This window comes from Numenius arquata, chromosome 11, assembly GCF_964106895.1.
Source record: "Numenius arquata chromosome 11, bNumArq3.hap1.1, whole genome shotgun sequence".
NCBI classification, from domain to species: Eukaryota; Metazoa; Chordata; class Aves; order Charadriiformes; family Scolopacidae; genus Numenius; species Numenius arquata.
The window spans coordinates 13,325,934-13,349,852 of record NC_133586.1 but is presented as its reverse complement, the minus strand read 5'-3'; the positions used below and the strand labels follow the sequence as shown (position 1 = coordinate 13,349,852).

General features: G+C 41.3%; 1 protein-coding gene across 1 annotated transcript in view; it reads right to left on the bottom strand.

The window, feature by feature from the left end:
* The window catches only part of TNFAIP8L3 (TNF alpha induced protein 8 like 3), a 48,675-nt gene extending 26,735 nt beyond the window's left edge, over positions 1-21,940 (bottom strand). The window contains exon 1 of the mRNA XM_074156228.1: positions 21,718-21,940. Coding sequence (XP_074012329.1) covers positions 21,718-21,940 — 223 coding nt within the window. The remainder of the gene's footprint in view (positions 1-21,717) is intronic.
* Positions 21,941-23,919: the final 1,979 nt, after the last annotated feature.

Sequence of the window (23,919 nt, the reverse complement as noted above, 5' to 3'; positions counted from 1 at the left end):
ACTGATAGAATTAAGGTAGCGAATGCCATGCCTTGGGTAGGGGGAGGACAGTTTCTGACAGGGTGCAGAATACCTCTGCTTTTCCTTCACGTTGCATATGGGCAGCCAGAACCCTGGCTACTCCCAGTGAACGCAGTTCTTACTCTAAAAGTCCTTAGGAGAATGCCAGAAGAGATGCAGTCTGTGAGGCATTAGCCAAAGAGCACTCACAAGACAGCAGATGAGGCTGTGATTATTATAGTCGAGCTACTCTAACTCGTAGTTAGTTTTATTCATAGAATAATCTCATAAAAGATAATTTAAAGACACTGTGCTAGGCTCAGGTAGGGCTGCCAGTCCCTCGGATAACGTTCCCTACAATGAAACGATGCATTAGATTTGGGAACCAGCAACAAAATTCGCCATCTCATTGAATTATACCACACCTCACTACATTTTCACAATGACATTCAAAGGGTAATGGCACACTAAAATACATATTTATGTACTTTAAACACATGCCCTTAAACAGATTTTTGTGGAACGTCCACCGTGTTTTTTAAAACTGCATTCTCACAAGCCAGCAAGCTTCTGTAAAACTCTTCCCAGCCGTGATCAACCGTGGATAATCTTTTATGGCTAGAACTAAAGATTTTTCTTAATACTATATTAACTGGGGGTAATGGAACATATAAAGAATCTCTGCAAAACTCTTCAAATTGCTTAAAGCCAACATAAGCCCTTAGCAGTATATGGACCTTAGCTCCTTACTGAAATGTATCTGACGGAGACTTTTTTACTTCTATGAATTTCAGTCAGAGCTGGAATGGATAGAGGAAGGAGTAGGAGAAGGGAAAGCCTTATCACCCTTTCATCCCCAGTTCCGCTCAGTTCATTTAGTTCATTATGTGCTTATAGCTGTACAATGCCTTCCTCCCCTCAGTCGGGGCCACATCCATCCCTGCTGATCATACACTTTAACCTTCTTCTGCCCCTTTGACAACAGCTAGTTGTTCAGCTCACTTCCAAAATAGCACTTAGCTGCTCCAAAAATTATCACAGCTTCTCTTTTGGGTCACAGAAAATGTGGCCTCTGTCACACTGTTTATTTACAATACATCTTAAAAGCCCTCTGACACCCCAATCAGTAGTAAAATGAAATAATCATTGATTTCTTACAAGATGCATCAATCTTTATACCATTATGGAGAGGAAGGAAAATAGAGGCTTGAGTAATAATCAGAGTAATAACTTTTGAATTTCAGTCTTGAAATAGCAACACAGACACATACACAAATATATACGTATATTTAACAAATAAGGATTTTAAACATATTTTCTACACTTTTATAATTTGAAAGCTCTCAAAGCATACTGAACACAAATACCTTTCAGTTTTCGGTTGCAGAGTATATCCTGCTTAATAAATCATCACCACATGGCATGTTGGCTCTTATAAATAACCACTAAAATGAAGGCTGTCTAACAGTGTAGATCTAGCCGTTATTAATGTTACCACTTAGCACCCGGGCAGCCTGTGAGAGTCCCTGCTCAGTGAGCACTGAGAAGCCCATTGCATTTGTGTTAGAAAGGTCTTTCCATAACATCCCTATTTGGAAAAGAAAAAGGAAAAGATACTGAAGCAACTTTTTCTTTTCCTCTCCAAGCAGAAGTTATGAAAATCCTTCCCATATTAAATTGAACAGAGGAAAAAAAGGCTTTCACAGCAATAAGTTTCTGAGGTATTTAAAATTCCCTTACTTGACGTAGTTAAAAAGTAGTATTACTGCTACCACAAATTTGCTAGGAAGATAATGACAGATCTGTCCTGACCTTCAAGTAGCAGGCACTTGTTCTTTGTTCTTTCATAATGAAATACCAAATTTTCACTCATGTTTGGAAATCAAATGACAAAATCCTTTGACTACAGCTACGTACAGCAAAGGCACTAATTAGAAAATTCCCTGGCAAATGACAAAGCCAAGACTCATTTCTGTTCAAGACCATGATTAAACTTATTCAGGTAAATAAGAAATGCAGAAGACAAGGATAATCAGATATATTTGTGTAACCTAAACATTTTTATTCCTAAATAATTTGTCCTATATTCTTTTTTTTTAATTTCCATATGAAAAGTGTACCTTCAAAGTTTCTAAAAAAACCCCAGCAGCTTCTTTCACTTCCCACGTTCTCCTAAGCTGTAAACCTTTTCCTGCTGTATACGCTATGCATGTCAGAGAACAAATTCCTTTTTTTTAATTTATCCAATCACATCATCTCTGTCTTTGTACCCATCAGATTTCACACTCAAGCTGAGAATTTTCATTAAGGTCTGCAAAAGGACAGATCTGGGGACACAGCTAATGATGATTCCTTTATTCTACCCAAATGTTATAAAACATTACAGGAAATGTAAACCTCCCAAAGCTTTTTTACCATTTGAACATTTTGATTTAGAGCAAATTCTCAGTTCTTCAGTTGTATTGGTTTGTGCATTTAAACATAAACTTTCTCTCTTTCTCCTCATGCTAGGAATCCCACTTCACACATAGGCTAATTAACTACAATTTAGAATGGCGAAGGAATGATTACTCTACTGTAATGCTGCTGTTTCTTAGCAACGGTGAAAGATGTGAAAGAGAGACCCAAATAACATCATTTCCAGATTGAGAACTTCCACCTAGACTAACCTGCTCATGGTAAATTAATTTTAAATTTCCATTTGCTTTCTTCAATGCTATGTCCCTTGCAGGCTCTAACAGTGTGATTTCCACAGTCCAAGATGGCACGTGAGCATTTAGTTTCCATAGGGCTGATAATACCTGCTAGCTACTCCAAAAAACTTGTAAAATTTCATTAGAAAAATATTTTCCTGCTTCCTTCCCACATAATGACTTACGTCTAGCACTAACTCCTCACTTCATGGGAATTTTACTACAGTAAATGTGCAAGGTTAGGCCTTGCTTCAGTGTTAAACAATAAACAAAATTTACTTTATTAATAGCAAAATTGGTAATTACATTTTTCCCCATAATGCTAATAAAGTATTTCGAGCACTTAAATTGTTTTACTGTACTCTGAAGATACTTATTTCATATATTGACCAATTTTACACTGCAGGACAAACAATGCTGTCACTGATTTTCAAAAATATTAATAGAATTTAAAAAAAAGTATGACAGCTGAAAGTCCAATTGAAAATCAAATTCCTTTAATACTTGCAGAATTTTTTTATGCCTTGCTATATAGTCCTACTCTGCAATTGCTACTTGCATATGACACTGTCAATACTGCAGATTGAATTTTTACTCTGGGAAGGATGGATGATTGGTCTCTGTGATCCTATTTATATTTTGCTTTTTGAGCACAGGAATGGCTAAAATGGAAAACCACACAGCAAACTTCAAAGTACCAAAGTGGGGATAAAAATGAATTAATTGCTCAAATAACATGAACCACACAGCCAGATTTTGCTCTATGCATCTGAGACACACAGAATGTGCCGTCACGGGAGATGCGCATGGTAATGCTGCTTCTTCTCACAGCCTGTGGAGGGATGGAGGTCTGTGTGAGTATTGATAGCCTCACGGCTAACCTGAGGGTCACAACCCCTATCAGGATGCAAAAGTCATAGAATCATAGAATCATCTAGGTTGGAAGGGACCTTTAAGATCATTAAGCCCAACCATGTCTTCACCTCTAGTATGTAAGATAGCGCTACAGCCTGCCATGTGAAAAACATCTGGCACAAAATGAGGAAAGACAAATGAGGTGGCAGGATGCAACGTGACAATTTGCCAGCCTTTCTGCAGCAGAACCTTCCTCAGAAAGAGTCAGGCCAAAGTGCCTTGCTGCTGTCTCACCCCTAGCACAAGGTGCTCATCATCAGCAAATCAAGGGCTTCACTGACCAGCTGCACCTGGGGCTTGAAATGGAAGAGAGACAGAAGGAAGGGGAGTTACACCCTGTAGGTGAGCGTGGAGGAGAAGGCAGTTATGGGAGGCTGAACTACAGGATGCACGACTTGCAAGGTGGGTGTGCAGCCCATTGCTACTGTTGGCATGTCTTCAAAGTTGGGAGGTCTTGAGGCTGTTACTTGTTGGAGACTGTGAGACATTTTTGTGCTGATATTATAATGTACTTTGTTTTTCTTGTCTGGGCATTTGCTGCTGTGAGAGGTTGCGTACTGGGCTGGAAGGAGCCTTGGTCTGGCTCAGCGGCCGTTTCTGTGCAGCCTACAATAGCGTGCTGGGGCCTGCATGGAGAATCTTCGCAAAAGACAGTAGCTTTGTCATAGTGCTACAGACTGTGTGTAGTTTTTGTGGTCCTTCTGGGTCGCTCTGGCAGCAGGCACAGGCGGAACCAGGGTTTCTCTGGGTGGTCACTACAGTTTTGTTTTATTATCCCATGGAACTGAAAATGCATCCAACTGCTTGTCGAAGCTGTTGATTTTTTGCTGAAAGAAGCCAATCTAAACATATAAAAATCTGAAGCTGTAATTCCTTAGTCATAAATTTACAGTGGTGCCTGGCAGGGCATTCTGCAAAGTCCTGTGTGAACCAAGGAGTTATCTCTGAGGGCACTGTGTGGCGACGCATCCACCACTCTGTTTGATCATGTATTTAAAGCACTCCTGTTTACTCTGGGACTTTACTATTAAGGTTAGTTTGGCTGCATTTGAATTTTTGCTTGTTTAGGTTGTATGGTTATCTGGGGTTTTTTGTGTTTGATTTTTAAAGCACAAATATTCTTTAACAGTTTGAAAGAAAGAAACAGTTGGATTAACCAATATAAGCAAGAAAGAGTGTTTTCTTGCAATGTAAGCTCAAATGGTCCCTGGGAATATCGTTTTGCTATACTTTAACTGCGTTCTGTTATTTTATTTTCATCTATGAGGTAGATGAATGTTTAACTCCTTTAATATTCAAGTGAATATCATCAAGGCTTGATTAGTTTATTTCTGGCAGCAGAATGCTGAACATCATGCCAATTGCTTTCTGTAGTAGTCTTGTTCATGTATTGTTTTTCAGTAATTTTGCTCTGATGAGCTTTCCTTGCGTAACTTAGAGTGACTTTGTAGCACACTCTTTGAGAGGAAAAAATGACTTTTCCCTTGTCTCCCCCATACAATAAAACTTAAGAAAAATTCACAAGTTCTAAACTTGCTGCTTGTAGCTAGATGGAAGGCAAGACTGCACTTGTTTTGGAGTCCTATTTCGGTAAGGCAGCCTGCATCTCTTTCTCCTTCTGTAGTCTAGAGCTGAAGAGAGCCTGTTTTCTTAGCCTTGCCATACCTTGAATTCATAAAAACAGAATGAAAGCTTTGGTGTTCCTGGCTATAGACTCAGTGGAGCAACTCGTGACCTGGTCCTCACAGTGTGCAGTTGAGTGACCACCTGGAAGGCATCTCACCTCACTTAACTTCACATGGAAAGCAGTCTGTGGAGGGAAGGCTGAAGTGTCTTAAGTCTTTCCCTTATGGCGCAGGATGAGGCTGGAATACTCCATCTATTAAGATGTAACCTAAAATCTACCAAACTTTTTTTCTTTCACCCATTCTTATAACTGGAAAAGTCTTCCTCTTTTTTACCCTTTTCTCCCCTCCTTCAGCCTGCTTAAATTTTTGCAGGGGAAAGTTATAACACTATGAAGAAAAGAGCAAGGCTAACTATAATTCATGGGTTCTAACATTCCTTTCTTTTTTCTTTTTTTTTTTTCTCTGGTTAAAAATCAGATTCCTAAGATAGATGGTCTGTTTAGTCTATCTTGGGTCACTTCAGGAACAGTTCTACTTCTGTAAGACTTTTTTTCCCTGCTATATATGGCGATAACAAGATTAAAATAAAACCCCAGATGTTCAATGTATAAAATTATTTTGTCAGGTTTGCCAGAAAGTGTATCTGCTCCTCAGCAACCACACTTGGTATTAATTTGCCTCCTGGCCTCACTGTGCTGTTAAGCTGTAAAACAACACATCGTCAGTCTGTAGGCTGGGAGTAGATGCTGTATTTTTAATTGAGCTGAAAACCACCTTCCTCTCTTCCAGGTGTAATTTGCACCCACAAAGTGTTTCTAGTGGGTACTAGGCAAGTTGCATCTACAACAATCTGCAGGAGATAGTTATATTTTAGTATTATTTAAGGGGGGGGGGGGAAGTTTGCCATTAGGTATCAACAAGAACTAGTGGCTACATGATATGTAAATACAAGATATTATTGACAGACCTCCGGGTGTAGTTTGCTGATGACTTAGACTGTCTTTTTTTCTGCTTTCAAAGTCAGCTGGCACAGAAGGTGGCTGCACCTGGCTTCTGGAGGAACATTAGGTTCCTGAGAGGTGAGGGCAGTCCACAGTCTACAGGGCAGTGCCTGCTGTAGCGATTAAGGATCTGTAACACCTGAGGTGGTGCTGGGAGGGATTTATCAGAATTGAATCTAAGGAGGAGAGAAGGGATTGAGAAGGCGATCTGATAGCGTGATACACACAAGTGATGCACCCTGATCTCAAAGGTTGTTTGGCTAATGTTGCAACTAGTGGGCCATCTGGGCAATCTATGCGGATACTAACCAAAGTAATGACACTCTCTAGAAAGATTGGAGCTTGTATCTAAAAGGCTATCAATCTTGAAAACGAGATGGAGTTCAGGACAGCAAAGGTTATTCTGTCTGCTCACATGGACAGCAAAGATAAGGTAACAATTTGGTTTGGTGTAGAAAATCGTTGTTTACATTGCTGAACTAAACTTTGATTTGCTGTGTGTTGTTTCAACATCATAGAAACGTCAGGCTGAAGGAACAAACTTTTTATCAATAACCTAATCCATTCCTCTTTCTGAGATAAGACTAGTAGGCTAGAAGAGATACTTGTCTAATCTGTTCTTAAAGATGAACATCCCTTCATAGCTTAATGCAGTGCTTGTAAGTCTTACAGTTAGAAAGATTTTCCTAATGTCAGACTAAATCTCCCTGGCTGCAAATACACTGAGTGCTTCTTGTTCTGTCTCCAGCAGGCATCAATCTCTCTGTACATTAACAAACTTCCAGTATGTGTGTGTGGGGAAAGCATTGTCCTGTAGTGATCTCATTTCTAGATTAAATAAACCGATCCTGAGAAGTTAGAGAAGGAAAACAACATTATCTGCTACGGCTCTTTACTAGTAAATCTTCAACCTGTGTTTCTACAGGCAAGATTATTGTCGGAGCCCAATTAATGAAAGGCTATGCCTCAGATGGACCTGATTTTGGAGTCAGTTGTATTTCAGGCCAGGTTTCATCTGGCTTTCTAGAATTGGAGGTTTAGTGCCAGGTTACCAGATCTTGTTACCTTAGAACAGGATTTATTATTCCTTCCACTAAAGCATTGCCTGGGATGAAGCAACAGAGGGCAGATGGTTTTAAAGCACAAATTCACACCCTAGAAAACCAGCTTCCTGCAGAAAAGTCTTAACAGACAGGATCAGAAAATGTCCATATTCCTTGGCCTGCACACAAGAGAGCTTGGCAGCAACGCCTTGAGAAGATTATGGTGTAGGTGGGCTTTATATGTAAAGTCCACACAAACTGTGTTATGTGGAAGAACTGAAACTCGGGTTATGAAGAACATAGAGTGACTTTATGTGCCATGGGGAATACTTGTCGCTCTGTGACTTACAGCGGATTTCTTAGGGAGACTGTGGTCTTAGACCATGGTATGTGTATCACAGTCATGGAAGAAAGCCTCTGTCCTATCACTTGATCAGGGTCTCTTTTCCTGCTTGATGCCACCCTGTATTTTGAAAGGCTTGTATTGGAAAATGCCAGCAGTCATGAGCGCATTGATTCTGCCAAACTTCTTTTGTTCTGGTAAATTCTCTTTGGGTGAAAAGCTTTCCTTATTTCAGTAAGCGGATCATATATTAAAAGGAAAAGCAAAACAAAGCAACACCCAATAGAATAAAAATAGAACCCACAATTTGAAACTAAATGCGCTTTCGCTGCCAGAGCACTAGACAGTTGGAATCAGAATCAAATGGAAAGATGAGTGTGTTCTCTCTAGATGAATTGCTAAAGAGTATGAATCTTCTGTTTGTAACATTCCTTTATTGTCTTATCATGTGCAGTAGCACTGCTTATTGGAAAAAAAAAAATCATCTGTTTCATATGACAAAAAGTCAAGTGTGGTTAAGATAAATTAGTTCTCAGACTGCAGCCTTTTATGAAAGACCATATTGAATGCATATGCATCTTTAAGATGACGTGTTAACTGCAGAGGTGCAGGTTCCTTCTCAGGGACAGAAGTTCTCTCGTAACATACCTATATAAGTACCTGCGGTGACCATGCACTGCATTGATACTACTATTTATTGGCTTTTAATAAACATTTCGGGGTTCAAACTGTACAAATCCGTAGCAAAAGACGCTCCTGACCTAAAAAGAGTAAACAGGCAAAGCAGACGAGGAGTGGGAGGAGAAATGGACATAACTGAAATACTTGCTTAAGGCTGTGATTAAGACCCTGCTGTCACTCCAGTACATCGTCCATCAGATTTTGAAAGGATATTATATGGCAGATTGCACAAAGCAGTTAGGCCGATATCTTTATAATGTCCTTAAATTTCAAATCCTATTTGCTTTGAAATTCAGGAAGGTGTTACTTAACAGAAATCTGGAGTGGCAAAGATTGCTTTAAAAGATATAAAAATGACAGATGCAATGTATTAAATTGGTGGACAAACTGTTAACATGAAAGTCCAGGCTCTATATGAATACAGTATTACTAGTCCACACACTTACTGGGATGTTACATGAAGAAAGGAATTCTGCCACTGGTTTGTTTGTTTTAATCATGGAAAAACTGAAAAGAGAAGGAAAAAAAACCCTGGAAAACCTTACTCAGATATGTTCTTTCCATCTTTTTTCCAAATGAGTATATGCAAACATGGTGAAGCTTCTTAGACACTGATATTTATTTTCTGTTACTCTGCATGTATTTATCCCTGTGTACTCTGTCAGAGCAGCTCTGAATTGCATAAAATCCAAATGAGCTTTTCATTTGTTGAGATCTGATGTATCTGGGCATATCCTAGGAGTATCCTCCCTATACCTTTTAACTGCAGTCATCTAACGTTTCCTCTGATGTTTGCTCTACCTGAGTAATTGTGCTATTGTTATTACTGGCTTGGGTAGTACTGTTCCAAGTTTAATTGTTATTTCACTGTAAATTGTTTTAGGAAAGCCTCTGTTTCCCCCTTACCATCGTGAAGGGGGTGTGTGTGTATATGAGCGCAAGTGAAAGTAACTTTAAATACCAATTTTATGTGTGTTTGCATATAAAAACTTTTTTTTTTTTTGGTAGATCTGCTAAAAACAAAACAGAAAAACCCCAACAGGAGAACCTACTCCAACGGCTGGCACAATCCAGGTGTGCTACCCTCAAGGCCCCAGAAAGAGTTGCAGAAGGTCAAGATGCAGGGGTTTTTTTCCAGCAAAGCAGCAGCATTGTGTGCAGTTCTCCCTCAGGAGGCAGCTTCCCGGCCATTGTGCTCCCCAGGGGCAACTACGGGGAGGCAGAGATTGATTTATCCCCCAGTAACAGTCTGCAATTTTGGTGGCACAAAAATGCTCTGTAATATTCTTTTCTTTCCCAGAGCTGTTATTACACACTGTTGCTCTCAAGAGTTGCAGAGCCTGCACCTTCTATGACTTATTCAGGTCTTGACATTTGTTAAAAATATTTAGAACTTAGCTTTAAAGTCTTACCTACTGATGTGTGTGCACCTCCCGTTCACGATAACAGGGCATGATCAGTACTCGAGTGCAAACCATGAACCAACAGGATAATGACTTCCATTCTACAGAACACTGTTCTTTTTACTTACTAAGCTGTTTCTGCTGTTCTGTGTATTCTTAGGAAGGAAACTGCTTTTACATTGTTTGTTGTGTTTCTGCCTCTCTTGGGATGATGTCAAAAAACCTACTGAAGCCTATGACTTGAAAGTATTTAGCTTTTCTATATATAGCATTTCCTTACTTAAGGAAAATGACAAGTTATTTTCATGTGTATATGAAAAAAAAAAAAGAAGCTTAGTTATGTTCAATTGTATGCTGTTCGTATAAAAAAAAAAGTTTTCAGCCCTCAAAAAATGTTAGACCCAGGAGTTTCAAGCCAAATGAATTCAAGTAGATAGCTGTAAAACTTTCAGCAACAAAATGGCTGTGAGTTTTATGAGCTTTATGATGTCATGTGTATTTTTATCACTTTATCATGGTAAAGAATTGCTTTAAATGCATGGTAAATGCATTGCTTTAAAAGCAAGCAAAGTACTTATTAAAGAGATTGAAAATAAATCTTTAAATAACATGATCTATAAAGCAGACAGAATTTGTATTTTAGTCCTTGATGAAGTAACTAAGCATAGGCATCAACTGTCCCTAAATTATAATCCCTATTAAGAAGTGTAACTACTGCTTTTAATGTCTGTAAAAGTGAGGAAAGAAACAAAGTATTCCAGAATTAGTTGTTCATCATAAGGGCACACAAGCTATCTGAATTTCCATCAAATATGGCTAAGAGGAAAAAGGAACTCTACAAATACAGAAAAGCTGTTTTGGTAATGAGTATATAATTAAAAAAACCTCACAGTCTGTGGTTGCCTGCATTGGTTATTTAGTATGTCTAGTCATACTTTTATTTCAGTGCACAGCCAGAGGTATTTCACATGCACCTTTCTACCTCCTTGTCATTGACTACAATAACTTCAAGGAAATGAAATTCTGTTCTATGAAAATATGGAAAACGTTGAATAATGGCTCCCCCACCATCACCCTAATTCTCTTCCTACACATCACTTGTCTCTGTCTTAATACTGCTCAGCTGTTGCTAAGGCAATATTTTCCTAGAGAAGTTCTAAAAGGTAAATACGCAGAGGTCTAACCAGTGCAAGAGCAACTGTTGCTCATCTTCTGTACATGGATGGGCAAGTGTAGACATAACTCTCGGGAATTTGAAAGCTGCACAAACATCTTGGCTGCAAAAACTACGTAATGTGAGTCTGTCACTTCTGTTGTGCTGCACCAGGGCAGAGCTGTGCTCTCCCTGTATCTCCCTGGGTAGGACCATGTGTTCTGGCAGATCACACACATGATATTGCTGATTGAGGACAGATGAGGTGTGTTGGGCATTTAGGGTTAGAGATGCAGGGAGATGCTTGTGGTGGAAAATGGGGGCCCTGTTTCTAGTGACCCTGGTGATGGAAGATGGAACTTAGGTATCAGGGAGGATGCTGGCCCTGCAAAGGGCACACTCAGCTCTGATTTGAGTTTGATTTGGCTCAACCAGGTCAGTGGTGGAGCCGAAAGGTGGATGCAGGTGCTGTGTTGGTGTTCTGGTGAACCTGCACCATCTTGGCAATTCTCCTGCTTTAAGTCCTTTCCCTAACGCCTCCCTTGGTGTATTTCTGTGCTCTCATCCTTGTGTCACCGGCAGAAGAACACTGAAAGAGGCATTCTTGTCCTAAGCAAAGAAGAGTTTGGTTCCTAGAAGCATCTCTCGCCTTCACTGCCTCTTCACAGCTTTTCAAAGCTTCTGCTTGTTTTTTAGAGGCAACTTCTGTGAATCCTCTTACAATATCTTTTCATTTAAAGTTATTAGAACTTTTAAGAAAATATATTGGTAAACTTGGGTGGGCGATATCTGCATGCCATGGTTCATCACAATACTCTGCAAAGGGGGGGCTAGGCTGTTTTCCTTCATTCCTTGTAATTAAGCTATGTCACTAGAAAGCAGTGTCCTCCTCTGACCTCATTTGATCAGTGACAGTCACTGGCTGCCGTGTCTGGAGAGAAATGCAATTCTCCTGGACCTGCTATCCAAGCCCAATGGTTTGATCTTACGGGGGTGAGGATATACTGTTTCTCCAAGTAGGTGCTTGTTCAGGAATGCACTCTGGAAACATTGGGGAGGCTCTTGTTATCTGTGGAGACACTACTGTATTCTCACTTCCTGGCAAATATTGCATCTACCTGTTTCACTATTTCAAAATCAATAAATTTCATGTTCTCAACATGCTTTACTGATCAAGATGACATGGATCTCATTTGCAAGCCCACTGTCTGTATTGTTTGTTTGCCAGAGAAGGTAGGTTAGTTCCTCTGGCAAGGCAATCTGTTTCCAATACGTTGAATTACAAAGACGACAATATCTTATTCCCATCAGTTTTCCCTTTCATGAAATATAACTTGATAACATTTACTCACTTTCAAAGTGGCAGAAATCATAAACCCAAGAATATTTGAGAAGAAATGAGTTAAGGAAGAAGAATCGGGCCAATACTGGAAGAAATAAGGCTTGCAAAAGAATAGCATATTGGCTGAGGCAGAGGGGAAATGAGATCAGTTATATGCTAGAAAGATGTGGGTATCTGGAGGAGGAACACAAAAGAGTTATTAGTATAAAAGGTGAGGATGGCTGGAAAGGGAAAGAATTGAAAAAGTTTCTAGATGTTAGAAGATGGAGAACATGGAGAACAGAGCCAAAATCTTGGTACGTGCATTCCTGCAAGGGATTTAGCCTCTTTGGTAGCACATGGCAGTCAAAGGGAGAGTGCACAAGGGCTTTTGACCTTCCTTGCCTTCTGCATGCCACAGGGCGCTGTACGTGCTGGGCCTTTTCTCAAAGCATGAGGTGTTTCTGTGTGTCCCCTCAGGGTGCAGTTCCACTTGCTGCTCCTGATGTAGTCAAAACATCCATTTTTATTGGCATAAGATGTTGCATGTAGCAACATAAGTGGCTATTTTTTGACTCTTCATAGCTACGTTTTTAAACACCTAGCACTGAGTGAAATCAGGACAACTTCCTCTTGAGTTTGTTGAAGCGAATGATACCAGCTCGTTAAAAAGAACCTTAGTTCACAGTTTGGAAATCAGCCTCAAAACTACAGGAGATATAGTAGTCTGGAGAGTAAGCAGATACCAGCTGATTAACAACTGAGTAGTGGGACTGCTCTAAGCCCTCAGGCATCTGATTTAATCCAAATTTTAAAGTTAAATCATGGAATTACGGAGAATGCTGGTATTCATCTGTCCTTAAAATGACTTGTTCTTGGCTTTCCATCAATTCTGTATGATTTCTGTAAGGAAGTGCTTTGTGGAGAAATGCCAGTGGTGACTGTTTTGGATGAATATACTAGTCTGGCTTTTTTGTGGTGGGTTTTCTTTGTGGTTTTTTTTTTGATTACTTGGTTTTGGTTTTTTTTGCAGAGGGCAGGGGTACAGGCCAGAATGAAATAACAGCCATATTTGCCCCAAGGATACAAAGTGTTATGTCATTCCTTCTTATGCAGTCTGATATCTGATAACCAACCTTTAAGAACAAATATGGAAATAGAGTCTTAAAAACAAATACAGGTAATAGAGAAGCCAGAGAGACCTCATAGCTGAGGTCAGGCTAGATTTATATGAAAGAAGCTGGTTTCTGACAGAGATGAGCTTTAATCACCGGACAAAAGATTCCTCTTTTAGTTAATAGAGCCTGGTATGTTTAAAGGGCACCAGTTAGTCCAAGTTGGTAAGAACAAGGCATACTGTCACCCTGCAAAGTTTGTGTAAGTGGTCTTTACGTATACTTGGGCTTGAACTTTTTATCCCATTCCTAAATTTGTAATCCAAGTCAACACTTTTCCTCACTGACTATCATTTTCCAAGAAATCCAGTAGCTGTGCATCATAATGACTGTACTGCTTATTTTTGCATCTACTACTAAACACTTCTCCTAACAGTAGAGATAATTAATGAAAATAGTAATAAGTATCGAAACATTGAGGCACTAACTACAACTTGCTTTGAAGTGAACATGAAGGTCGCTCTTGATACTTTTAACCTGCCTGACTTCTGGGAGTGAAGGGGAAATGATGTACAAATACACAAAGTTAAAATTAAATGCAAGTAAACAAAAAACTGCAGACATTCACTTGGCATGACACTATATGGTCCAGAGGTTTTGATGGAAAAATCATCTGAGGAATGGTTATCTCCATTTAAATAAAACAAAAAAAACCCCAAAACAACAAAAACCACAAATCAAAGCCCCCACTTCGAGAAGTCCAGGAAACTTGTATTTGAGCTGTATTTGTCAGTGATTTGATCATGTAAACTATTTGCTCTAAAAGCAAAGGAAAAACTATTTGGAAAGGAAACAGTAACACAATAATAGTATCAATACCTTTCTTCAAAGAGAAAGGGAGAAAACTTAGTTTTTCCTGTAACAGAAGCTACTTGGTTAAACAAAGTTAATGCCAGAAATGAGATGCTCATTGGTGACAGTGAGGTATTTTTCTAATTTTTACTACTTGTGTTTCATAAGATTACCTTTCATATTAAGAAGACCTAATGCAATGTCTTCATGGTAAAGTGTTTGTCTTATATAATAGATAGAAATAATCTTCCTGCTCTATTGTCTGCTGTTACATGAACAGATGTTAGCCAAAACCTATATGTGTACAGAGAGACTGGTCACTGTTCCTCTGTAGGAAGGCTAGATGGAATCAGTTGATAAAACTTGACTTAAAACAGAATCTGTACCAAGGAGGGATTAGTGACCACTGGAAAGGACAGCAAAGTGACTTTTGCTCTTTCTCAGCCTTTTTCATTAAAGCCAGCTGCCTTAAAGGACAAAAAAATCACTGGCTACCAGCCAGCATCGGAGCTCAGCTTGGCTTACCAAGAAGTTGAGTCTTAGGTATAAAGTCGTCATTATTGCAACAAGTTAGTCTCAGCTCCCCATGAGTTTCCCTTGGCTAGACTCGTCAGCCTATAAGATGCCCTCCCATAATCAAACTGGCAAAGAGATTTCTGCAGACAAACAGCAAATAACACACCTTTAATTGGGAAAGGCTCCAAACCCTGGTCTTGGCCTAAGACAACTGCCCCAAAAGGTCCACAAGCAGTCCAACAGCCTGGACAGCTGTGACCGGTGCACCAGAAGTCACAGTAATAGTGAAGAATCTCTGCACCCTGCTCTGACCACAGAGGCTATGCCTGTAAAAAAAACCAACCAACCCAAAACCAAAAAACCCTGGGACCCAACCTGCTATACATGCAGCGTATTGCCATCTGGATGCAAGCTGAATTCTTTCCCACACTCCAAATGTTGTTTAATTCATACTGGCCACTGTCATCCTCTGTCTCATGCCAGGACATTTTGTGGGAGGCTATCTGGCGTGGGCTGAAACAGTGCCAGGAAGTATACTAATAGATAAACAGTTCAGAGGATTGCGTACCACTGCTTGGGCCCAAAGCCGGGTCCTGCTTAGTCTACTAGAAAAAATAGTCAGTGTTCTTGGAAAGTTACAGAGTTCTCCTACTTTCCTGGGATCCGAGAGGGCCTGTCACCCCAAATCTGATGCTGTGGGTAAAATGCAAATACAGAAGTCTTCCTAGGCAGGTCAGGTTCTTCCAGAACTACTCTTTCTCATCTGTGTGCCCTACTGTTTTCCTTTTTCACCTGGGGTTCATAGCTTTGTTGTTCTGTTACCAACAAAATCAGGTGACCTACTATTCCTACCATGATTTAGCTTTGGTGTAGATGAGCAGAAAGGATAAAAGATTTATTTCTTCAAACAGGAAGTGTGAGGTTTTTGAGGAGATGCACTCATTGCCTTGTCATCCACTATTGTCAAAGTATCACATCCAATGGAACTCACTCTCATCCCAGGCCTTTGGCAAGTAGACAGGAATGGTGTGTGGCAGGATATTACTTCATGTTCCTATCTATGAACTTCATCTGGCATCATAAATTCCTCCAACAAGGCCTTTCCATATCCATGTGTTAGAAAAAAGCAGAGACTTTCTGTTCACTGACTGCTAGCAGCATCAGAATTTCAGGTGGGAACATCTCCGTTTGGGGCTATGGAGAGACCCTTACAACCATCATTCACATGAGTAAGTGTAAAATCAGCTTTCCTGCCCGAGAAACAGGCTATCTCTGACCTGGCAAAGTTGCGGCTGGCCTCTGCCTGCTATTTGTGTGTCTGGGTGGCACTAGCATACCCTGTCCTGAAAGTGAGTCGTTCTCTTAAAGAATATCAAATAATTCTGCACTAAGATAACTTAACACAACATACTTCGTGTGCCTGCTAGAGGAGTCAGGTTCTGTTTCACCTGTGATGACAATTCCTTCTGAGGCCACACGTTTTCCTATGCCACCCTCTCAAAAGTAGGAAGAAACTATCAAAGCTACTGAAAAGAGTTGTTACCTCATACACTATTGGCTATTGCTGCTTAGTGCCTCACCCGCAGATGTTGCTATTGCACAAGCAGGTGAGCTTGGGCTTTAATCCAGTGCTTCATGAAGTTCATGTTTCCACTTGATTTTAAAAAAACAAAAACCTGAACAAGTTGACCTGTTCAACTAACCTGTCTATTCTGCTTGTCCAAGTTGTCTGGTCAAACAAAAAGGATTATTTACAATCTTTACTATTGTCACAGCATGATTAGATTTTTCGCCTTTCAAAGTTTTTACTTTATTATTGGTTTTTTTTTTTTTTTTTCAGTTTGACAAGGCTCCCAGTCTGACAGTCACTGTGCTAAAGAGGGGTCTGTATGTAAATCAGCAGCCCAGGTGTTTCCTAGAGGGAACAGTAAAGAGATCAAAAAAAAACTCACCCAACCAGGCTCTTGGCTCACATGCCTGCCCGAGCTGCTGCTCTTACAGGCAGTTGCTGCCTGCTCATCCTGAAGTGTCTCCTGCCCACTCTGTCTTGGCAGAGAAACTTGGACACGCGCTTGCCTCAGCTTGTGGTGTGATCCAAAAAGCCCTGAAAGAGTTTGGAGCATGGGTTCCCATGACATGCTAGTTCATGTCTGTCGTCTGTCCATCTTTTTTCAACTAGCTTTGTTTTTCCTTTGTTTTCCAGCAGAAGGGAAGGGAGAGCCCTTTATTAGACAGGTGTTAGAAAAAACTTCATTACAGAAGAATCCAGTAGAGTCTGCACCTTCCGCTCAAAATAGTTTTTGTTTGGTTGTCGGTTTATTCCCCCCCAGCTTCCATACTTAGAACATGCTGTTATCTACCACTTCTGCTGGCTTGTCTAAAGTCCAACAAACATTATTGTGCATCTGACTTGGATCTTCTTATATAAAATCAAAACAAGGCTTTGTTAAATCAAAACCCTCTCTGTTCAAACATACAAGTATTCCTTGTGGCAAAGTATACCTTTTGTTGCGGTAAACATTGTTCAAATGACCAGTGTGATACTGCAAAAAGTTACAAAATGCCTACTTGTACTTTATATCATGTTACTGATGCCTCAAATAATGAAGTGCTAAATATCTTACGCTATACTCCCTAATTCATTTTATATTTACAAGAATATATTAGCTCTTGAATGGCATTTAACTCTGTAAAACATTGATTAAAATATGTAAAAGGCATAAAAGATTAATATCTCAAAAGTACAGGCAGTTCACATAGCATGATAAATAACTTGCCAAAAAATTATTTGCTAAACATTGCAAATCAAATAATATTACAGCTCCAGAAAAATTATTCATGTCTGCTGGGGCTGTTTTACAACAGTAAATAATGTTTAAACATGTTTTTACTAAGTATATATTTGTTGTCCAGAATAGAGTTCAGCTAACTTACAAAAATTTTAAATGCATTAATATTTTTGCGCCAGGAGTCACAGGGAAAGATCTTGGCCCTATTGAAGACAATAATAAGCCTCCCACTGCCTTTATGGATGCAAGCCTTGTGATAAGGTTGTCTTCATTTTATTCTCCCTGGCATCATACAAAGTCATAGGCTCTGCAGTGTTGATGTTTCAAAAAAAAAATAACAATCTTGTCACCAGTTTAGAGCTCTACCTGGAGCGCAAGCTGCTCTCTTTCCTAGGCCAAATGTCTCTTGACTTCAGTGGGAGAAAAGCCAGAGAAGGGACAAGCAACAGTTTACTCTCCAGGATACATTAAACTTCATAAAAACAATCTGTAGTGTTTCAAAGACCGTACAGGCAATTTAGCCTCTAGTTATTATATGTTAGTAGTGTAACATAATAGTTCCATTAAAGTAAACATGGAAATCTATCTTCTGATTTAGTAGCTTGTAGAAAGCTTTTATGCAATATTGATTTAAGCCTATATGGCCAAATTCCTGCCTGTTTCAGCCAGGGAACCTAGGACAAGGCACAACAAATGAAGGTCTGGCACCTTCTCTCTTACATGCAGAACCTCCAAATCCACTGCAAAGTCACTGCTGTTGGAGGTGACCTGGATTTTTGTGAAATGTTGCTCTAAAAGATGGCACAGAGGATTATACTTTCATGTGGTATGCTGCCTATGAAAGAGCTGGGAAAAAGCAGTCCATTGCTCCACTAAAGAATCTTTTAAAAAAACCAACTTCTCAATAGGTGGACATTAAAAAATGAGAACAATGTTCTATTTTAAGATTACCTGTTCAGTTCTCAAAACCTTATCGGTAAAAGAAAAATGCGGCTAGTCACATTTACAGTAAAAATCAAGAAATTTCACTGAGGGTAGCACTAATAAGCATGTAACTTTTTTCTTTTGCATTACAATATGTAATTTCTTCAGAATTATGGGGACTTGTTTAATGGTCTTAATAGGGTCTGTGTCAGGTGTAACTTTTTTGGAGAAAAACACCAAACAACAACCAACCAAAAAAACCCCAACAAAACAACCTAGAACACTCCTTTACTATATAGACAACTCAAATGTGAAGCAGTAATGGATGGATGTGAGTAGACTGGTGGAAGCCAAGGCCATGGAGCTGGATGCTCTTGTGTGCGGAGGTGTGGTGCTAACATCTTACACTAGTCGCATATAAGAAACTTTTTGTTTGCACCAAAGAAATACAAAGATGTTATTGTGATGACATGTTCAGAATAAATATGGAAAAAAATACTTCTGCCTCCTTGGAGACTCAGCTTTAAGTGGGCTATTAAAGGAAATGAGGCTGCTGGGATCTCAGAGTAGGACTCCAGCTGGCTCTTGGAAGCCAAGCGTGTGTGGCAGATGGTGGGGGCGTACAAGGTAGCCTCCTGTCCTGTGCACGCCCATGTGAGTCCCAGGAATGGCAGGGGTGCTGTTCCACCAGGACAGAGCAAAAGGCTGAATAAGTATTGCAGGAGTAGCACAAACCCTTTCATGGGATCTGTTTTAAAGACCTGTATTGCATTAACATCATGGAGCCCTATTGATAAAGTAAACTGTATCAAGCTGGGCTCGAACAATCAGACGACCTAAGATAGTGGGCACTGGCTATAAGGAGTTTTAACTGTGCCAAGCGGAAGCTATTGCTTTACAAACTTGGAAGTGCAAAGACTGGTAATGAAGAGGGTAAGCTAAATACTCAATTTGGTGTCACTCCCAATACAAAAATCCCAGCTGTCCTAAAATCAATGGCCAAAATCTGGCCATTAGCAGGACTTTATCCCAAATACTTCCCACGAGGCACTCTGCTAGCCCTATAAACAGCAGGGAGAACAGCCCTGGTCACTGGGCTCCTCCTGAACAATGTGGCGACTGAATCCCACACTATAACCCCTCAGCTTCTGTGCCTGCAACAGTGATTGACAGCATGACTATGGAACACCCACATACAGAGAGATACTGCACTGTACATATGGCAGAGTACAGAAAAAAGACCAAATGAAATCTAGCAAAAATGTAATTTTCAGAAGAGGGTGGGGGATACAAACAGCAAGTAATTCTTTAGTGCAGAAAGATGATTGCAACTGGTTAAGACAAAACCACCAAGTTTTCACTCTATGCCAATTTTATTCTACTGCATAGGCATCTGCCATGTATGGTCAAAATACCAGATTTTTCTTCTCTCATATAGTACAAAGAAGGAATAGAAAAGAGGAGAGGAGAATGATGAACATCAACTCTTGGCAGCTAGCAAGTGATGACATAAAAAGCACTTATGGCAGTCTCTGTGCATAGATATTTTTAATTTATTTAAAAGAAAATCCTATTCAGAACAGGAGTAAGTTGTTGGCAGGATCTCTATTACATTAGTTTGTCTATAAGTGTAACGTTTGTAACTTGTGCTTCATGCACTGCTTTGAATATTTGGATGAAAAAGTATAGCTGTTGGTGGTCTTTGTTAGTAAGTTCAGCCTAATGGAGCTTTATGAATATAAGGAGCTGTATGACCTGTTGCTAGTCTTATTTCATTCTCTAGATCTCAAGCAAGAAAACACAAGCCAAGTATCAAGAATAAATATTCCTAATATTAAAAACTGAATTGGATTTAAGACTATGCTATCAAATCGTGTTCTGCTGGGAGATTAGACAAGATAACGCCTATTTATCTTATGAACGCCTACCATTTTTTATCACTGCTGTATTAATAAAATAGTTAAAATATTTCACAAAATATCTGGCATTTCTTTGCTGTTGCAGTTAAAATATTGTTTGGTGTTGAAACCTTTCTTTTTAGGGGGGAGTGGGGAAAGGTGCCAGCTGGGATAAAGTTGTCTAAACTGGACAGATAACGATGAAAAGATTTTTCTCAAAGATCTTGTAAGGTAACTTGGTAACTTTCTTATTTGCGTTTATTACAATCTCTAGGACAATTTCAGACATCATTCCAATTGCGCTTACTCGTGTCTGATGCCAGCTAAATGGCTTCAGAGAAGGTGCCTGTAGCTTCCACCACAGGAAGCTGGAGGTCGAACAGGTCCCTTCTGCGCCCAGCATCAGTAATCACCCAATGCCTGTGGCGTGCCAGCCATGTGTGTGATACCACCGCAGCCTGCCCTGCTGATGGCAGGGTGACACTGCTGGTGACAGAAGAGTTAGAGACACGGAGATGTGCGAGGGGAAGGGGGGGGTGGCCTTCAGCTGACAGCAGTTCTCTGCAGACGGGCACTGGGCCGTGTGCTGTGCTGGTCGAGCAAACCTACCTCTACGTATGCTGGATTTCATACAAGTTTATTGTCCCCACTTAATGTCTGTGCAGGTCAGCCTCTGATCACAGAGATGGTTTGTTTTGTGTAGGACACAGGAATGTGGAGATTTGGAAGTGGCAGGAGATTTTTTTTTTTTTTTTTCTTGTGTCTCATCTAAAAACTATGCAGGCCGCAGCAGTTAGACAGCAGCATTTTTATGTATTTTGGTGACAAGTTAGGACTTGAAAACAAAAGCCCAGCGGCCCGAGGGCCCTGCATGCCGGCCTCTGAGGGCGTGAGCCGCTGTGCTCCTGGAGCGATAGCAAAATCACCCTGACCAAACCCAGAAAACTTTGCAGCCTCTGGGTACAGAGCACAATGCATCCGACTCACGCCAACACTGCTAATGTAACCGGCTGTCATGTCATGGTTGAACTCAATTCCTCAGGGGGGCTGCCTCCCCTCCCCGGGGCAGAGCCAGCGGAGCCCGGGACCGGCCCGCACCCCTCCCGCTCCCGCGGGCAGCCTCTGCCCCAGCAGACGCCGGAGGAGCCGGTTACCGCTCGCGCCGCCGGAGGGGTGAGGGGAGGCTTCCCGCCTCCGCCGCTGCCTGCCCTCCCGCGGGGCCGCCTTTACCTCAGGGCTTGGCGCGTGGGGACCCCCGTGGGGCCGCCTTTACCTCAGGGCTTGGCGCGGGGCGGCGGGGATCTCTCCCTCCTGAGCCCTGCCCTGGAGCCGCCTCGGAGGCAGCAAGGGAAAGGGACACCTTTTCCTTCCCGCAATCGCCCCCAGCCCCATCGCTCGCGGGGCTCGTCGGCGCCGGTCCCTCAGGCGGCAGCCCCCCTTACCTGCGGGTGAGACCGGCTCGCCTTCGCTGAGCTCCCCGGAGTCCGAGTCCATGCTGCAGGTACCGGCGGGGCAGAGGGAGCGAGGGGCGGCTCGGGGCGGGAGGAGCTCCCGGGGAGCGGGAGCCGGGAGCGAGCGGCGAGCAGAGGCTGCTGCCTCCTCCTCTCCTCCCAGCCCGGGCGCTGGGTCGGCGCCACCACATGCAGCCACCTCGCTTAGTGCCATTGGCTGCGAAGGAGGAGCGGAGACGGGCGGGCTCCGGGCGAGGGGCGGAGGGAGCGGGGGCGCGGCGGAGGAGCGGGCTCTTTCCTGAGCCTGTTACACAAGTTGGCCTGGCAGCCGGCTGCCTCTCCCCACGGCGGCCGCGGCCTCCGGGGGGTCCTTGGGGTGGGGGGGTGTTGGGGCTGCCCGGCCGTGGTGGGGTGAGGGCCGGGGGCTGCGGCCTCCCCGCTCCGCCGGGGGCTCCAGGCCGCTCCTGATGGAGAGCTTAAGAGGGCGAAAAGGCCAGTCCTTTACACTGGCTGCCGTCGTGTCCCCTGTTTACTTTGTCTTTTCAGCCTTCTTTTCTCCTATGGACATCTCCCCGTTCTCTTTTCACTAGCTCTCCCCCCTTAATGATCAATCTCCTCAAAAATTAGTCATTAGAGCTGTGGGGGCCAAGGGGGAAGTGTCAGTTCTTTTTGGCTATTAGTGCCCAGAAGAATATTGGAGTAAGTTTTGCCGCTGCCTGTTTGCACATTGTTTGCAGGCTCAGGGAGACAGTGCAATATTTGGTAAATGAAGGCTGTGTCAGAAGACCGTTTTGAACTCTCAGTCTGAGAACTTTACAGCTTGAATTCGGCAGACTTTGCCTGTATTCTGCAGGCTGCTACAATCCTGACCCAGCCCTTAATTCAGACGGTTGAGGCTGCTTGTTCAGCTCAGGTGAGGTTAGGTCAATCTTTATTTCCCTTTGCTTTTACTTCTTTCTACTTTTTCCTGCTGTTACAGGCCAAAGATCACTTTAATTCTAGCACAAAAAATCCCGGGGAAGTAATAGCAAGAATACTTTTCTAACTGGGAACAAAATGTCATCATAAAGTAGACCTTGTAGATCTGTGTGATCCATAGATGTGTCGCATCCTAAGAGCTAGCAGGTGCCTTGAACGCTTACCTGCGAATTGCTGCAATCTCCAGCTAGGCATTTGTGTCTGTAGCTGTAAACTACAGATATCTCTTTCTTTGTTCTGTAACTCTCTTCCTTCCCAAACTATGCAGAACCTCAGGTTGCTGGAGAAAGCCGTGCCTGGACACTGCTTTGAAGCTGTATATATGAAGTTATCCATTGTCATCAGACTATCCCAAACACCCTTGACAAATGTGAAGGCCTTCTCTGTTAGTGTATAGTGACATTAAAAAAAAAAAAGACAAAGAAAAAAAAAAAGTTTCTTTCTAAATTCAAAGGTCCCTGTCAGATTCTTTTCAGTGATAGCTTATCCTGTGTAATGCTGAGAACTACAACAGTGAAAATGAAGCTACAGTTTGCCTTATGTTCTAGGGTGAATCCTAGCATGCTCCCCTGCCTTCAATTCAGGTTGAGCCTGAAGAGATAGAAGACCTCAAACTTTCTGGCCCTAGAATACACATGTTGGTATGTTGAATTTAGATGCAAAATTCTTCAACCTCTGGAGTGAAAAGTTAAGTGTTAAGTAATTTGTCATGTTGCTGTCATACCCTGGGCCTGTAGTGTTAAGATACTTTTGTGCGTCTTAAAAAGTTCTGACTTTTGTTTGTAATTATTTTCATTAAATTTAAAATGACATTCCAAATAGCGCTGATTATAATCCCATAAATTAGAATCATATAAGGAAAAAACATTTAAATTTAAGTAATTTTTAGGACTCTGTTGTGAGAGGCCAATGCAAAATCTGAATGCAGAAGACATGGGCAATCTACAAGCATGATATAAACAACGTAACAACAGAAAAATGCTGCTATTAAGTCACAAAATATAATCTGAGATACCACACCAACAACACAATCTGAGAGCTGGAAGGAGTTTAGTGTTTCTCTCTCTCTTTTTTGTTGTTGTTTGCTTTTTATCAGCATAAATGCAACCTAAAAAAACTCTCCAGTAAGAGTGTAACAGTTTAATAGGAAGAGTAAGTTTATATTTGAGTGCAATTAATTCATTTTCTGGACTGTCTTTAATTGCTTGAAACTCT